The sequence below is a fragment of the Hordeum vulgare genome, chromosome 3H, assembly GCF_904849725.1.
Source record: "Hordeum vulgare subsp. vulgare chromosome 3H, MorexV3_pseudomolecules_assembly, whole genome shotgun sequence".
Lineage (NCBI taxonomy): Eukaryota > Viridiplantae > Streptophyta > Magnoliopsida > Poales > Poaceae > Hordeum > Hordeum vulgare.
Genome location: NC_058520.1, coordinates 38,439,916 through 38,453,609, shown reverse-complemented (window position 1 = coordinate 38,453,609; position 13,694 = coordinate 38,439,916). Strand labels below are relative to the sequence as shown.

Genomic DNA, 13,694 nt, shown 5'->3' with positions numbered 1-13,694 from the left:
GATAATTATTTTTTCAGTGAGAAGTCCCTATGTATCGCTGATGTATGTGTAGGAGACACGACTCTATTAAACCCGGTAAAAAAGTCGTAACTACGTTTTTATTTATTTTAAAACACAAAATATACTACTTAAGTAATAAGGACTTGTAGCTCAGTTGGTTAGAGTATATTGGTCTTTTTTTCTTAATTATCTAGCCGATCATTGTTTTTTAATAAACAATTATTTTAATAAAAAGAAATATTATCAAAATAATTAAGTCCTGTAGCTCAGTTGGTTAGAGTGTTGGTCTGATATACCAAAGGTCACGGGTTCAAGCCCCGTCGGGACTAATTCCTTTTTTTAATCGCGATTACTTCTTTTTCTTAATTTTCTAGCCGATCATTGTTTTTTAATAAACAATTATTTTAATAAAAAGAAATATTATCAAAATAATTAAGTCCTGTAGCTCAGTTGGTTAGAGTGTTGGTCTGATATACCAAAGGTCACGGGTTCAAGCCCCGTCGGGACTAATTCCTTTTTTTAATCGCGATTACTTCTTTTTCTTAATTATCTAGCCGATCATTGTTTTTTAATAAACAATTATTTTAATAAAAAGAAATATTATCAAAATAATTAAGTCCTGTAGCTCAGTTGGTTAGAGTGTTGGTCTGATATACCAAAGGTCACGGGTTCAAGCCCCGTCGGGACTAATTCCTTTTTTTAATCGCGATTACTTCTTTTTCTTAATTTTCTAGCCGGTCATTGTTTTTTAATAAACAATTATTTTAATAAAAAGAAATATTATCAAAATAATTAAGTCCTGTAGCTCAGTTGGTTAGAGTGTTGGTCTGATATACCAAAGGTCACGGGTTCAAGCCCCGTCGGGACTAATTCCTTTTTTTAATCGCGATTACTTCTTTTTCTTAATTTTCTAGCTGATCATTGTTTTTAATGGACAATTATTTTAATAAAAAGAAACATTATCAAAATATCTTGGTCCTGTAGCTCAGTTGGTTAGAGTGTTGGTCTGATATGCCAAAGGTCACGGGTTCAAGCCCCGTCGGGACCAATTCTTTTTTAATTGCGATTACTCTTATTTTATATATATATTCTCTAACCGCTCATTGTTTTCTCTAGGACTTTCTCCGTAAACTAATATAAGAGCGTTTAGATTTATAAGTGAGAAAATAAAAATAAGTTATTACTAGGTCTCGCATCTCATGAACCAGATCTCTTAAATTAAATTCATGGCAACTAGCAAATATGCCCGTACATTTCACTTCGATTTCTTTGGACTGCGGTATAGTACAACATGACCAAAATGGAAAAGAAAATGAATTTCTATTCAACATATACAACCTTTTCATTCACTCTGTTCAGCGGATGCAACTCCAGCAGCAGCGAGTTGCTCACCACCCACTTTCTCCAGTTCAATTCCACTACCCTGCAAATATGACACCACATAAACAGTTCCAATGTGAAAAATGTAATTAACTTTGTATTGAAACTGAATGAATCTACAGGTCTACCTCATCATCTGGGATCACCACCGTCTTCACTTGCGCGACAATGACCGTAATGTCATCCATCTTACCACCTGCATCGACAAAAAACGGCACCATGGGCTTTCTGGTTCTGCCGGGTGGAACAGAGCATGACACAGCGTGTGATGGGATCATGGTCACTTACCTACTAGCTTAGCTCCAAGTAGCTTCTTCCACCAAGGAACATCAAAACCCTGCATGTAAGTCACCGGAATGAAATGTGTGATATCATATATTTTTTTGGCAAAAGAACTGAAGAAACTTGTGAAGAGTGACAGGATAACAGGGAGGATGTATTTGTTTCGCACCCTACTCCGGGCCTCCATCGAGTAGGGTGAATCGAATGTTACATCCACTGAATGTTTTCTCGCGAGCTCCGCTAAAGCTTTTGCTGTGGAAAACATCAAAGCTTTCAGAGGGATTGGAAGGATGCACCACGTTGTTTTACGTCTCCAGTTGCCGAGTTGAAAGAGGGAGAGATTTACCAGCTTCATCTGTGCCTGGAGACTCATTAATGACAGCAAGGATCTCTTGATCAAATATATTGTCGAAGAATCCATCTGAGCCACTGACTATCATATCACCCTCCATAAGATTTACAGTGCAAACCTGGCATAAAACCAAAAGGGATCAAGATCAACAAGGAACAGTCTTCAAGAACACTTAAATATTGTTCGTCTCTATAGATCACTGCAGCAAAGTAAAAATTGACCAACATTACAATAGTCGTGACATATTGCTGGTGCTTCAACAGAAATAAATGAAACAACTAAATACCAGTGCATCTTGAGATGTTTGACCAATTGCCTCGGAGCTTAGCTGGTATGGACAATCAAAGTAATGTTCTTGCGGGCATGTAGAGAACATCACTTGGCCTATATGTTGAAGAAGAAAACATATTAAAATTGATATGTAGTAAAGTATTCTAATAACCTTAAGATAAATATAAATTTCATTCATAATCACCTTTTCGAATAACTTTCAAACCACAGTCGCCCACACTCGCAATTTTCAGGGTTCCAGTCTTCTCAAGCATCGCGACGATTCTGTTACCATCTCACATAATTGTATAAATTTTGACACATCTACTAGGAAAATGAGTGATCTGGAAGGCTTTAAACACTGTAAGAACATGCTTACACTGTAGCAGATCCAATGGAAGAAGTTGCAGCATGAGCCTTCATTAGAAGAATTTGAGGATCCTGACTAACCTGAAGACATGATATTTAATTTGTCGCAATAGTACTACATGACATGGTACCGGAACATAATTTATTCAGTAGGACTAACATAGAAATACCTCCTCATCTTTGATAAAAGTAGAGCTGTTTGCCATAAGCTCTCGAGAAAACAGAGCTGGGTTGACATTCTTTTCTGCCCATCTGTCAGTAGATAAGAGAATGACTAGCTGGATAAAAGCCATGTGTCAATGCAAATTGCTGAAAGCAACATATATCTCCTGTAAAGTACTGAAAACAATCCAAACTACAAGAGATGAGACTGAGGGCGCTGATCGCAGTTCAATGGAGCGATTCTGGAAATAAACAGAGTTCATTGCAGCAAAGATGGCATACCCTGAAACGCCATCTGCAATGGCAAATACTCCACCACCATCACCGCCCACAAAGAAAGCATCTTCTCCCCCGGTCTCAACCTTGATAATATGAGCAAAAGTAGGGAACTTCAGGTCTACGTATGGAAAAAGGCAAAAGCACCACCCAATATATGATCTGCAAACAACTGAATTGACATAAATGACTAACCTTTCTTGGGTGTGGGATTACATGAGTTCCAATAGATAACACAGCCTCCAACCTACAATCAAAGATTCACATGACCAAATACCGACAGATGCACGATAAATAAATTGAGAACCATAATTAGCACTTTAGAAGCAGATCCAACTATCGGTTCACAATTAAACTTGAGCAAGCAACTTAGTTTTGCACCTTCTTACCATTATGTATTAATTTAATAACGATAATTAATACTAAGAACACATGGCCAACACTATCTTCAAGTTAAACAGGAAAAAACTCCACAAAAGTGAATTTCCTTAATTAATTAGAATGCACAAAAATGACCAGTATAATCATTATTCGCTAGTCACTAGCCTATGTACTACCAGAAACCCCCCAAAATTATGTTATTCTAGGCTCCATGAACCGGATGGAGCCTAACATTTGGGAATAGTACAATATTTCGTGAAAAAAGAAGAAGATGGAGCAAAGGGGGGCGTATATACTTGGCGGCGCGCAGAGGGGAGAAGCGCGAGCGCCGGAGCGGGTGGTTGGGAGCAGCGTGGAGGCGAGGGGGCGAGAGGCGTGACGCGGTGGAAGCCGCCATGGCCGTCCTCTGGCTGCTGTGCCGCCGCGCTGCTATCCTCCGTCGCCCGCAGCAAATGGGGGAGGCGCTAGTGGTAGTGGAGGCAGGCAGGCCACATCAACATGGCTGTCGCCTGTTGTTTTGCAGGCTCTCAGTAATAAACTATTCCTTTTTTTTCAGTTTGGTCCCTGGGTGGCTGCGTCAAAATTAAGGGCTTGTTTATTCAAACATCCCGGCAGAAATTTTGGAGGAATGAAAATCCTTGGAATTTTTCTCTTTGTGGGTTGTATGATTTGCTGTATTGAATTGTACAAAGTTTTTTCTTAATAATTTCTTTCGCACTATATATGTTACCTAGGCCCAAAAATATCGATGACGTTATTTTATTTTATTTATAAATATTCGCAAGACATGTGTCTGCAAGACTGTAATCGCTAAAAATTTCAAATCCGAATTCGAATTACACATGGCAAATGGGTGTCAAACATTGTTGAAAATGCACTTCTTAGATACCTCTATTGGGTTTTAGTATTGAAGATAAACCAATTGAGGAAACCAACATTTTATCAAGTCTATCTCATGAAAGTAGTCCTCGTGTTGTGAGTAGAACATCAATGGCCACCTTACCTTCATTCCAAGATGGCATCTACTAGAAGGGTTGGACACGCTCTGCTGAGTTGTTGATGTGTTTTGGATTTTCATAATTTTTGTACTCAACCTATCTTAAAATATAAGATGTATTAGTTTTTGACAAGTCAAACATGTTTAAATTTGACCACAATTTTTTAAAAATATAACAGTATTCACAATACCAAATTGGATTCTTAGGCACTGTTCGGCAATGCTCCGCTCCGCGGAGCCAGCAGAGCGAGCTTGGACCAGCTCCAAATTTTTTAACTGGACTCCACTCCGCTCCGGCGCGGAGTCGCGGAGCGGAGGGAATCCGACGCCGCCTTAGATTCATCGTGAAATGAATTTTCATATTTTATTAGTTAGTATTGTGGGTGTCGATAATTTTGCATCTGAATTTGATCAAAGTTAAAAAAGTTCGCTTTTCAATAAACCAATACACCTTAGATTTTAGAACAAAGTGAGTATTAGGTTTAGTTAACGGGGAAGATGATGGAGTGTATTTTCTTTTTTATTCACATAATGTGGTGTTCTGATGAGTTTTTATGGTGTGATTTTGTGATGTGCTAATCAACTCATACTTATGTGTGCATTTTTTACATCGGTGGATGCATGTACTATACTGGTGCTATAGTACCACACGTGACACTATTTTTTTCTAGGTGATGGGAGGGTGGCTGGGATTGATAAGTTTTAAGGGTCGATTGCTTCCACTTGATTTGGAAAATTGTTGACCTAGTCGAAATCATGAACGAAATCAAATATTTCTTTTCTCAATGAAATAAGAGAGCATGGTTAATTTCTAGATGAAGACTCGGTCAGAATAAGTCATCCAATTTCAAATTAATGACCTCAATTGAATGAGAGGCCTCCAATTCTAGGAAGCTTAGTGATATAGTATATATCAAGCTCTTATAACTACTTTATAGATTTTTGGTGAATCCAAGATTCACATTGAATGGAGAACAATCGTGCTACTAAAAGGAGCACACGAAAATGTACTTTGGTTTGAACTTCAAGGAAAGACCACAAGCCAAAGATCCTCAAACAGTACACTCGAGCCACCCCACAAGTTGACCTTCTTAAAGAAAAACGCCCTTCGTTTTACACGGACAACCTCTAGCGGCAATAGTTAGTTTAATACCATCGTCAGTTTGCCGACCAGTTTACGCCTGTTGTCATAGTCAGCTGGCGGCTTTCTCTAACTAAGGTACTTAACCGGTTAACCAGAAGTAACAATCGCAGCGGTTCACCCTTTACCTCATAGTCAAACAAATTGAGAATGTAAGAGGTAAGCATAAGAGCCGGACAACCCAACTATTGAGAAAAGACACAACTCAAAACCGATGCATATAATGCAAAATACCAAAGAGATAGGGCCGATGACTGCTTTATGGCATCTTGGAAGTTTGCATGGTGTTGGCTTGATTCTATAGCCCCCCATGAGGTTTTATGGTGCTGCAAGGGCATGCATCATTTGTTTCACTTACAATCGTGCTTTAATAGAAGGACAAAATGAATTTACATTTCCCCCCTTCTTTATTTTAAAAAGGATTGTATCTTGTTTGAATTACATCATGAGGATACAAATGATGAATAAGGAAAGGAACGCGGCTAACTGCTACTCCTCGTTGATGTGTTGGTTTCCCTTCAAGCTTAAAGGATGATGTAGCACATCGACGACAAGTATTTCCATCAGTTAAGAAACCAATATATCAATCCAGTAGAAAGATCCACAAGACTATGTAAGCAGCCCCTGCACACAAATAGAAAATCCTCGCAACCCAACGCGTGGAGGGGTTGTCAATCCCTCATGGGTAAAGTAAGGTAGATTGATAGATGCAAATAAGAATGATAGCAAATGGAACACAACAATGTTTTTTTTGGGTTTTTTGATAATATAGATCTAGAAATAAAAGAGCAAATAAAATAGAAACGCAAATAACAAAAGTAGAGATTGCAAATAGATGATGTGAAGTAGACCCCGGGGCTGTAGGTTTCACTAGTGGCTTCTCTCGAGAAAATAGCAAATGGTGGATAGACAAATTACTGTTGGGCAATTGATAGAAGAGCAAATAATTATGACGATATTCAAGACAATGCTCATGTATATAGGCATCACATTCAAGACAAGTAGACCGACTTCTGCCTGCATCTACTTCTATTACTCCACACATCGACCGCTATCCAACATGCATATTGTGTATTGAGTTCATGGAGAAACGGAGTAATGCCTTAAGAACAATGACATGATGTAGACAAGATCTATTCATGTAGGAATAGACCCCATCGTTTTATCCTTGGTAGCAATGATACATGCGTGTCATGTCTCTTTCTGTCACTGAGATTGAGCATCGCAAGATCGAACCCATCACAAAGCATATCTTCCCATTGCAAGATAAAAGATCAAGTTGGCCAGACAAAAACCAAATATCAGAGAAGAAATACGAGGCTATAATAATCAAGAATGAATATGTTTTCATAGATCTGATCACAAACTCATAATTCATCCAACAAACACACCGCAAAAGAAAGAGTTACATCATATGGACTCCAAGAGACCATTGTATTGAGAAACAAAACGAGAGACAAAGCCATCTAGCTACTGCCTACTGACTCGTAGGTATGATATGAACTACTCACGCATCATCAGAGGAGCACTAGTGAGGATGGTGAACCCCTCCCTGATCGTGTTCCTCTACGGAGCGGGCTCTAGATTAGATTTCGTGGCTCTGGAACTTGCGGCGGCTCAAATGATTTTTCGTCAACTCCTCTAGGGTTTTTTGAATATTGGGGGTATTTATAGAGCTCAAAGGCGGTGGAGGAGGCGCCTGAGGGCCCCACTAGACACCATGCCATGCTAGGGGCCTCTGGCGCGCCCTGATGTCTAGTGACTCCCCTGGGCCTCGTCTGCAGCTCATTCTTGGCTCCCAAATTTTCTTCTGGTCCTAAAAAATCTCTGTAAAGTTTCATGTCATTTGGACCTGATCTCATATGGATTTTTTGCGAAGGAAAAAACAGCAAAAAACAACAACTCGCACTAGGCACTATGTCAATAGGTTAGTCCAAAAAAATGATATAAAGCTGCTATAAAATGATCATAAAACATCCAAGAATGATAATATAACAGCATGGAGCAATCAAAAATTATAGATACGTTGGAGACGTATCAACATCCCCAAGCTTAATTCCTACTCGTCCTCGAGTAGGTAAATAATAAAAACATATTTTTTGATGTGGAATGCTGCCTCACATGTTCATCATATTCTTTTTCTTTCCAGCATGGACATATGGACTTATTGATGATACAAAGCAATAGTCTATAGTTTGACATGAAAATTTCAATACTCAAGCATATTAACAAGCAACCAAGTCTTTTAAAATATCAACGCTAAAGAACATTATCCCTAGCCCATCATGCTCTATCATTGATCCATTCACACAACACACTCAAATATTAACTGCACCCAATGCTCAAGTATGATAATGGTGTTCCTTAGTTGGTGCTTTATAAGATAAGATGGAGACTCAAATTCAAAATAAAAAATGCATAAAGTAAATAGATATGCCCTTCACACAAGGAAGCAGGGATTTGTAGAGGTGCCAGAGCTCAAAGTGAAAAACTTAGAGATAATTGTTTTAGGGTGTCATGATTTTCCTCTCAACGAGAACGACTAAGAGTTTTCAATATCCTCCATGCTAAACAAATTATAGGTGGTTCCCAAACTGAAAATAAAGTTTATTACTTTTTCCACCATTTTTCACATTCTACGGCTAGTCGTATCCACGGGTACCGTCCATACCAACACTTCCCAAGGAATTTATTATTTGACAACATTTTTTTTTCTTTTTGAAACTGGGCATCCCTATTACCACCATACTATCGTGCAATGACAAGTGAATAAACACTCATTTTGAGAATAACCTATTATGGAAGATACCGGCCACTCCTCGTCGCTTCATGAGCGGTACGCGCACGCAAAACAGAAATTTATTTTGAACATTAGAGTCAACACTTGCAAATTTACTTGGAACGGCGCTGAAATACCGCATATAGGTAGGTATGATGGACTCATTTGTCACAACTTTGGGTTTAGGATTTGGATGCACAGGCAATATTCCCGCTTAGTACAAGTGAAGGCTAGCAAATAGATTGAGAAGCGCCCAACCAAGGAACAAAAATCATCATAAGTGAACATTAAACATAACTAACACCGAATAATGTAACACAAGTAGGATGTAATTTCATAGCATAATTATTAAATTCATGTGCATGCATAGGGAATCACAAACCTTAACACCAATATTCTTACTAGAGCATAATTACTCATCAACATAACTCACATATTACCATCTTCATATCGCAAAACTATTGCAAAGAATCAAGCTTAATATCCAATGATCTTCATGAAAGTTTTTATTATATCTTTCCTGGACATTCATCACTTAGGAACTAATTTTCATTTAAAGCAAATTGCTATTGCAAATAACAAGCTCTCAAACAAATATAAGTGCAGAACGAGAGCACAAGTTTCTTTAAAATTTTCAACTCTCAAAATTATATAAGTGAAGCATGAGAGGATTTCTTCAAAATTTCAGAAACTCTCAAAATAATCTAAGTGAATCATGAGAGCAAATTTTCTTAAAATAAAAGGCACCACTGTGCTGAAAAAGATATTAGTGAAGTACTTGAGCAATTCCATGGCTCAAAATATTTAAGTGAAGCATAAAGAGCGATTCTAACAAATCATAACATAATTTAGCTCTCTCAAATGGGTGTGTCGAGCAAGGTTTATTATGACAAACTAACCAGCAAAGAAAGAAACGACACAAATGATACAAGATGCTCCAAGAAAAACTCATGATATGTGATGAATAAAAATATATCTCCAAGTAAAATTACCGATTGTTTTTAGAACAAAGAGGGGATGCCTTCCAGGGCATCCCCAAGCTTAGTTGTTTGGTACTCCTTAGATATTGCCTTGGGGTGCCATGGAGCATCCCCAAGCTTAGGATTTTATCACTCCTTCCTTCATCCATCGTGATCTCACTCAAAACATGAAAACTTCAATCACAGAAAACTCAACAAAATTTTCATGAGATCCCTTAGTATAAGAAAACCAAACTTTACTATAAGTACTGCTTAAAACCTATTCCAATTTTGTTTTTGCATTATACCTACTGTATTCTAACTTTACCATGGCTTATGCCCCCCGATACGAACCATAGAACCATTAAAACAGACACATAACGCAAACAAAACATAATGTGTTAAAAACATAACAGTTTGTAAAGATTCAAATTTTACTGATACTTATGTAACTCCAAATTTTTTGGAAATTTAGAAAAAATGAAGGAAATTTGTATATAAATCTCGTGTAAATAATTCAGACACTTGTGATGTTTTTGTGATTTTTAGAATTTTTTATACTGGACGCAAAAGTTTCTCTTTTTCAACAGGATTAAAGCAACTAACACCCCACATGATCCCAAAGGCTTTACTTGGCACATACACTAAATAAAACACAACTATAACACTAGCATAATTGTGCAAACACTCAAGAAGAGGAAGCAAAAGTGAAAAATAAGTTTTATTCATTGGGTTGCCTCCCAACAAGCTCTTTCTTTATAGCCATTAAGATAAGCTTGAGATTTTGTTGATGCTCACATGAAAGATACTAGTTGAAACACAAAGAGAGCATCATGTTGCATAACACAAACACATTTAAGTCTAACATACTTCCTATGCATATGCATCTCATAAGAAAACAAATTATCAAGACAAGAAATGTCTACCATATGCATGGAAGAAGAAAGAAACAATATTAATGTCAACATGAAGAGAGATAATTGAGTAACATGAATATTTCTATAACCATATTTCCCCCTCTCATAATAATTACATGTAGGATCATATTAAAATTCAACAATATAACTATCATATAAAATATTCTATTCATGATACACATGCATAAAAATCTTATAATATTCCAAGGTAGTGGGATTAACATTAACTAAAGTCATAACCTCTCCAAACCCACTTTTATCAAAAAATTTACGAGATAGATAACAATCCAAAATAGTGGGATAATTATTACCTAAAGTTAGCACTCTTCCAGACCCACTTTCAATACTATTGCAAACATTATTATCAATATCATATTCATCATGAGGATTAAATAAATTTTCAAGACAATAAGAAGCATCACCCCAATCATGATCATTACAATGAGTAGTGGACATGACAAAATTGCCATCCTCAATCTTGTAGTTTTGCACATTATTAGCACAATTAACATTAATATAATTTATAATAACATCATTGCAATCATGCTTTTCATTCAAGGAGATATCATGAATCACTTTATAAATTTCTTCTTTTAACACTTCATCACAATATTTAGATTCACGATTTTCAAGCAAAACTTCATGAAAATAATCAAGAGGAATCAACTCACTAGCAATTGGTTCAAGATAATTAGATATTTTGAAAAGATTAGCAAGTGGATGAGGATCCATATGTCTTTACTTTTCATGTTTCTTTTTTCTTTTTTTGAGCGTTGACATGAAGGCAATAGAAGCAAGCAAGCAAGTAAAAGGCAAACAGAAAGAAGGCAAATAAAAATGCAAATTTTATGAAGTGGGGGAGAGGAAAACGAGAGGCAAATGGAAAATAAGGTAATTGCAAGGAGAACAGATTTGTGTATAGGAACCTGATAGATCTTGACTTGATCTTCCCCGGCAACGACACTAGAAATCTTGCTACTCCTCGCTGATGCATTGGTTTCCCTCCAAGCTTAAAGGATGATGTAGCACAGCGACGACAAGTATTTCCCTTAGTTAAGAAACCAAGGTATCAATCCAGTAGGAAGATCCATAAGACTATGTAAGAAACCCATGCAAACAAATAGAAAATCCTTGCAACCCAATGCGTGGAGGGGTTGTCAATCCCTCATGGGTATAGTAAGGATAGATTCATAGATGAAAATAAGAGTGATTGCAAATGGAACTCAACAAGGTATTTTTGGGTTTTTTGATAATATATATCTGAAAATAAAATAGCAAATAAAATAGAAACGCAAATAGCAAAGTAGAGATTGCAAATAGATGATGTAAAGTAGACCTGGGGGCCGTAGGTTTCACTAGTGGCTTCTCTCAAGAAAATAGCAAATGGTGGGTAGAGAAATTACTGTTGGGCAATTGATAGAAGAGCAAATAATTATGACGATATTCAAGACAATGATCATGTATATAGGCATCATGTCCAAGACAAGTAGACGAACTTCTGCCTACATGTACTTCTATTACTCCACACATCGACCACTATCCAGCATTCATCTAGTGTATTGAGTTCATGGAGAAATGGATTAATGCCTTAGGAACGATGACATGATGTAGAAAATATATATTCATGTAAGATTAGACCCATCATTTTATCCTTGATAGCAACAATACATGTGTGTCATGTCTCTTTCTGTCACTGAGATTGAGCACCGCAAGATCAAGTTGGCCAAACAAAAACCAAATATCAGAGAATAAATATGAGGCTATAATAATCAAGCATGAATATGTTTTCATAGATATGATCATAAAAAGATCCACAATAAGATAAAATGGATAATACAAATAGTCTTGATCTCAAGATGAGATTGAATAGAGTCACATTTGTTCTCACAAATTGGAATTCCACTTACAATAGTGAAGGGTGAGATGATGATGGAGATGAAAGAACCAAAACTAAGAAGATCTCTAGAGGTTCTCCAGATCTTCTCTTCTTCTGTTTTGGTTGTGGTGGCATCAACTCGTCTCCTCTTATGCATGTGGTCCCTTCATGAAAGTGTCTTGTATAGATGCGGTGGTGTTGTTGGCACTCCATACGACCACTCATACGATCTCTTGTGGTCGTATGGAAGGTCGTCTTTTGCCTTGGTTCGGTTGTTGGCCTGGCTCTCCACATGGAAGTTCCTCTATTTGGCTTGACTTTCACTAATTCTCCCTATATTCCTTCTGCGGTGGACTAGTAATGGGGTACCTAGTGCCCCTGACTTTTGCATAGGCGTTGAGAGCATAACCCCTCAAAAGAAACCACCAAGCCAAGCAACGAGCCGGAACCAGATGCCGGCCACAAGACCTACGCAAACAGCCCAAGACGTGCCATGAACCCCCGACACCTGCGAGCGGCGAAGGCACAAGCATCTTCACCAAGACCCGACAAGGCGCCTCCCCAGCAAGTGCGGGCCAACGTGCCGCCGCTCCACCTCATCGCTACACCAGTCACTTATCAATGAGGTGTCGAGCTCCCAGATGGCTAGGTGGCTCTCGCTAAATACGTGGTGGTGCGCCAGAATACAGATTATGACATGTTGACACCCGTCCAGAGGCGTGTCAAGACCCCAAGCCACGGCCAACTCATAGGTGGCAGGAGCTTCCCGGGAACGCACCCCCGCTCACCACCTAAGGCTGCATTTATGGCTTTTTGTCTTAAGTGCCATAGTTAGGTATGATAGAACTGTTAGCCATCTGGTCATGACTGTTTGCCAATGTGGATGCCCCTTGAGCTATAAAAGGAGGCCCGAGGTAACCTAGCAAACGATTCTGACACTTGGAGATTCTACACTAGGTAGTTTCGGATCCCCAGAGGATTAGAACCAAGTATACTTGTACGTACATGATAGCTCTGCACGGCAACCCTTGCTGGGGCAGAACTCCGTGCGAACTTCATCTTCCTCAGTCAATTCACCAAGGCAGGAGTAGGGTTTTATGCTTCAGAGCGGCCTGAACCTGGGTAAAAACACCCGAATCTCATCATCGTGCCGCCTTGTAGTTTCTACTCTTTGTTCCACACGACCTCCCCGTCGAACCACAAGGGGCCAAAGGTCCCATAGGTGATCGAGTGCACATCTACACCGACATCTTTGGTGTGCGAGGCAGGGGCTTTGTTCGTGTAAACCTGAGATTGCAAGCGGCGTGTTGATCTTCGTCGTTGTTTCCCTTTAACCATGGCTCCCAAGAAGAAGACTGGTGCAGACGCTCATCCCTCTACTTCGAAGGTCATGACGCTTGCTGCTGTGGACATAGCTGGCGCCACGGCGGCGTCTGGTGATGCGGGTGCCGCGGGCGATGCAGTCGGTGTAGGAGGCGCCACCGTCATGTCCCCCACGGTCGAAGCTAGGACAAGGAACACCAGAGGCGAGCAACAACGATGTCAGGACGAGC

General features: G+C 38.8%; 1 protein-coding gene and 5 non-coding genes across 8 annotated transcripts; 5 read left to right on the top strand and 1 right to left on the bottom strand.

The window, feature by feature from the left end:
* Positions 1-255: 255 nt before the first annotated feature.
* Positions 256-329, top strand: TRNAI-GAU. The gene has a single exon. It is a non-coding gene; the product is annotated as a tRNA-Ile (tRNA).
* A 106-nt stretch (positions 330-435) lies between these two features.
* On the top strand, positions 436-509 carry TRNAI-GAU. Its single transcript has one exon. It is a non-coding gene; the product is annotated as a tRNA-Ile (tRNA).
* Positions 510-615: 106 nt separating this feature from the next.
* Positions 616-689, top strand: TRNAI-GAU. Its single transcript has one exon. It is a non-coding gene; the product is annotated as a tRNA-Ile (tRNA).
* Positions 690-795: 106 nt separating this feature from the next.
* Positions 796-869, top strand: TRNAI-GAU. The gene has a single exon. It is a non-coding gene; the product is annotated as a tRNA-Ile (tRNA).
* Positions 870-974: 105 nt separating this feature from the next.
* Positions 975-1,048, top strand: TRNAI-GAU. Its single transcript has one exon. It is a non-coding gene; the product is annotated as a tRNA-Ile (tRNA).
* A 147-nt stretch (positions 1,049-1,195) lies between these two features.
* Positions 1,196-3,979, bottom strand: LOC123442855 (probable protein phosphatase 2C 1). Of its 3 annotated transcripts, XM_045119024.1 has the most exons (12): positions 3,769-3,970; positions 3,287-3,338; positions 3,098-3,177; positions 2,824-2,905; positions 2,664-2,734; positions 2,490-2,569; positions 2,301-2,398; positions 2,009-2,132; positions 1,832-1,914; positions 1,669-1,717; positions 1,509-1,576; positions 1,196-1,423 (listed from the first exon to the last, which is right to left on the bottom strand). In XM_045119024.1, the coding sequence occupies exons 1-12, from the start codon at positions 3,867-3,869 to the stop codon at positions 1,343-1,345; spliced, it is 969 nt and encodes a 322-aa protein (XP_044974959.1). In that variant the 5' UTR covers positions 3,870-3,970; the 3' UTR covers positions 1,196-1,342. The 3 variants fall into 3 exon arrangements, with proteins under 3 accessions (XP_044974959.1, XP_044974958.1, XP_044974960.1); XM_045119023.1 differs by having other exon boundaries at positions 1,669-1,914; positions 3,769-3,979; XM_045119025.1 differs by lacking the exons at positions 3,287-3,338; positions 3,769-3,970 and having other exon boundaries at positions 1,669-1,914; positions 2,824-2,931; positions 3,098-3,169.
* Between the last annotated feature and the right edge of the window lie 9,715 nt (positions 3,980-13,694).

Excerpts from the sequence above, each read along its gene's own strand:
- LOC123442855 (XM_045119023.1), bottom strand. The coding sequence starts at position 3,869 with ATGGCGGCTTCCACCGCGTCACGCCTCTCGCCCCCTCGCCTCCACGCT. Across the intron at positions 2,906-3,097 it reads ATTGCAGATGGCGTTTCAGG|ATGGGCAGAAAAGAATGTCA; the intron begins GTATGCCATCTT and ends ATCTACTGACAG. Across the intron at positions 2,735-2,823 it reads CTTTTATCAAAGATGAGGAG|GTTAGTCAGGATCCTCAAAT; the intron begins GTATTTCTATGT and ends TCATGTCTTCAG.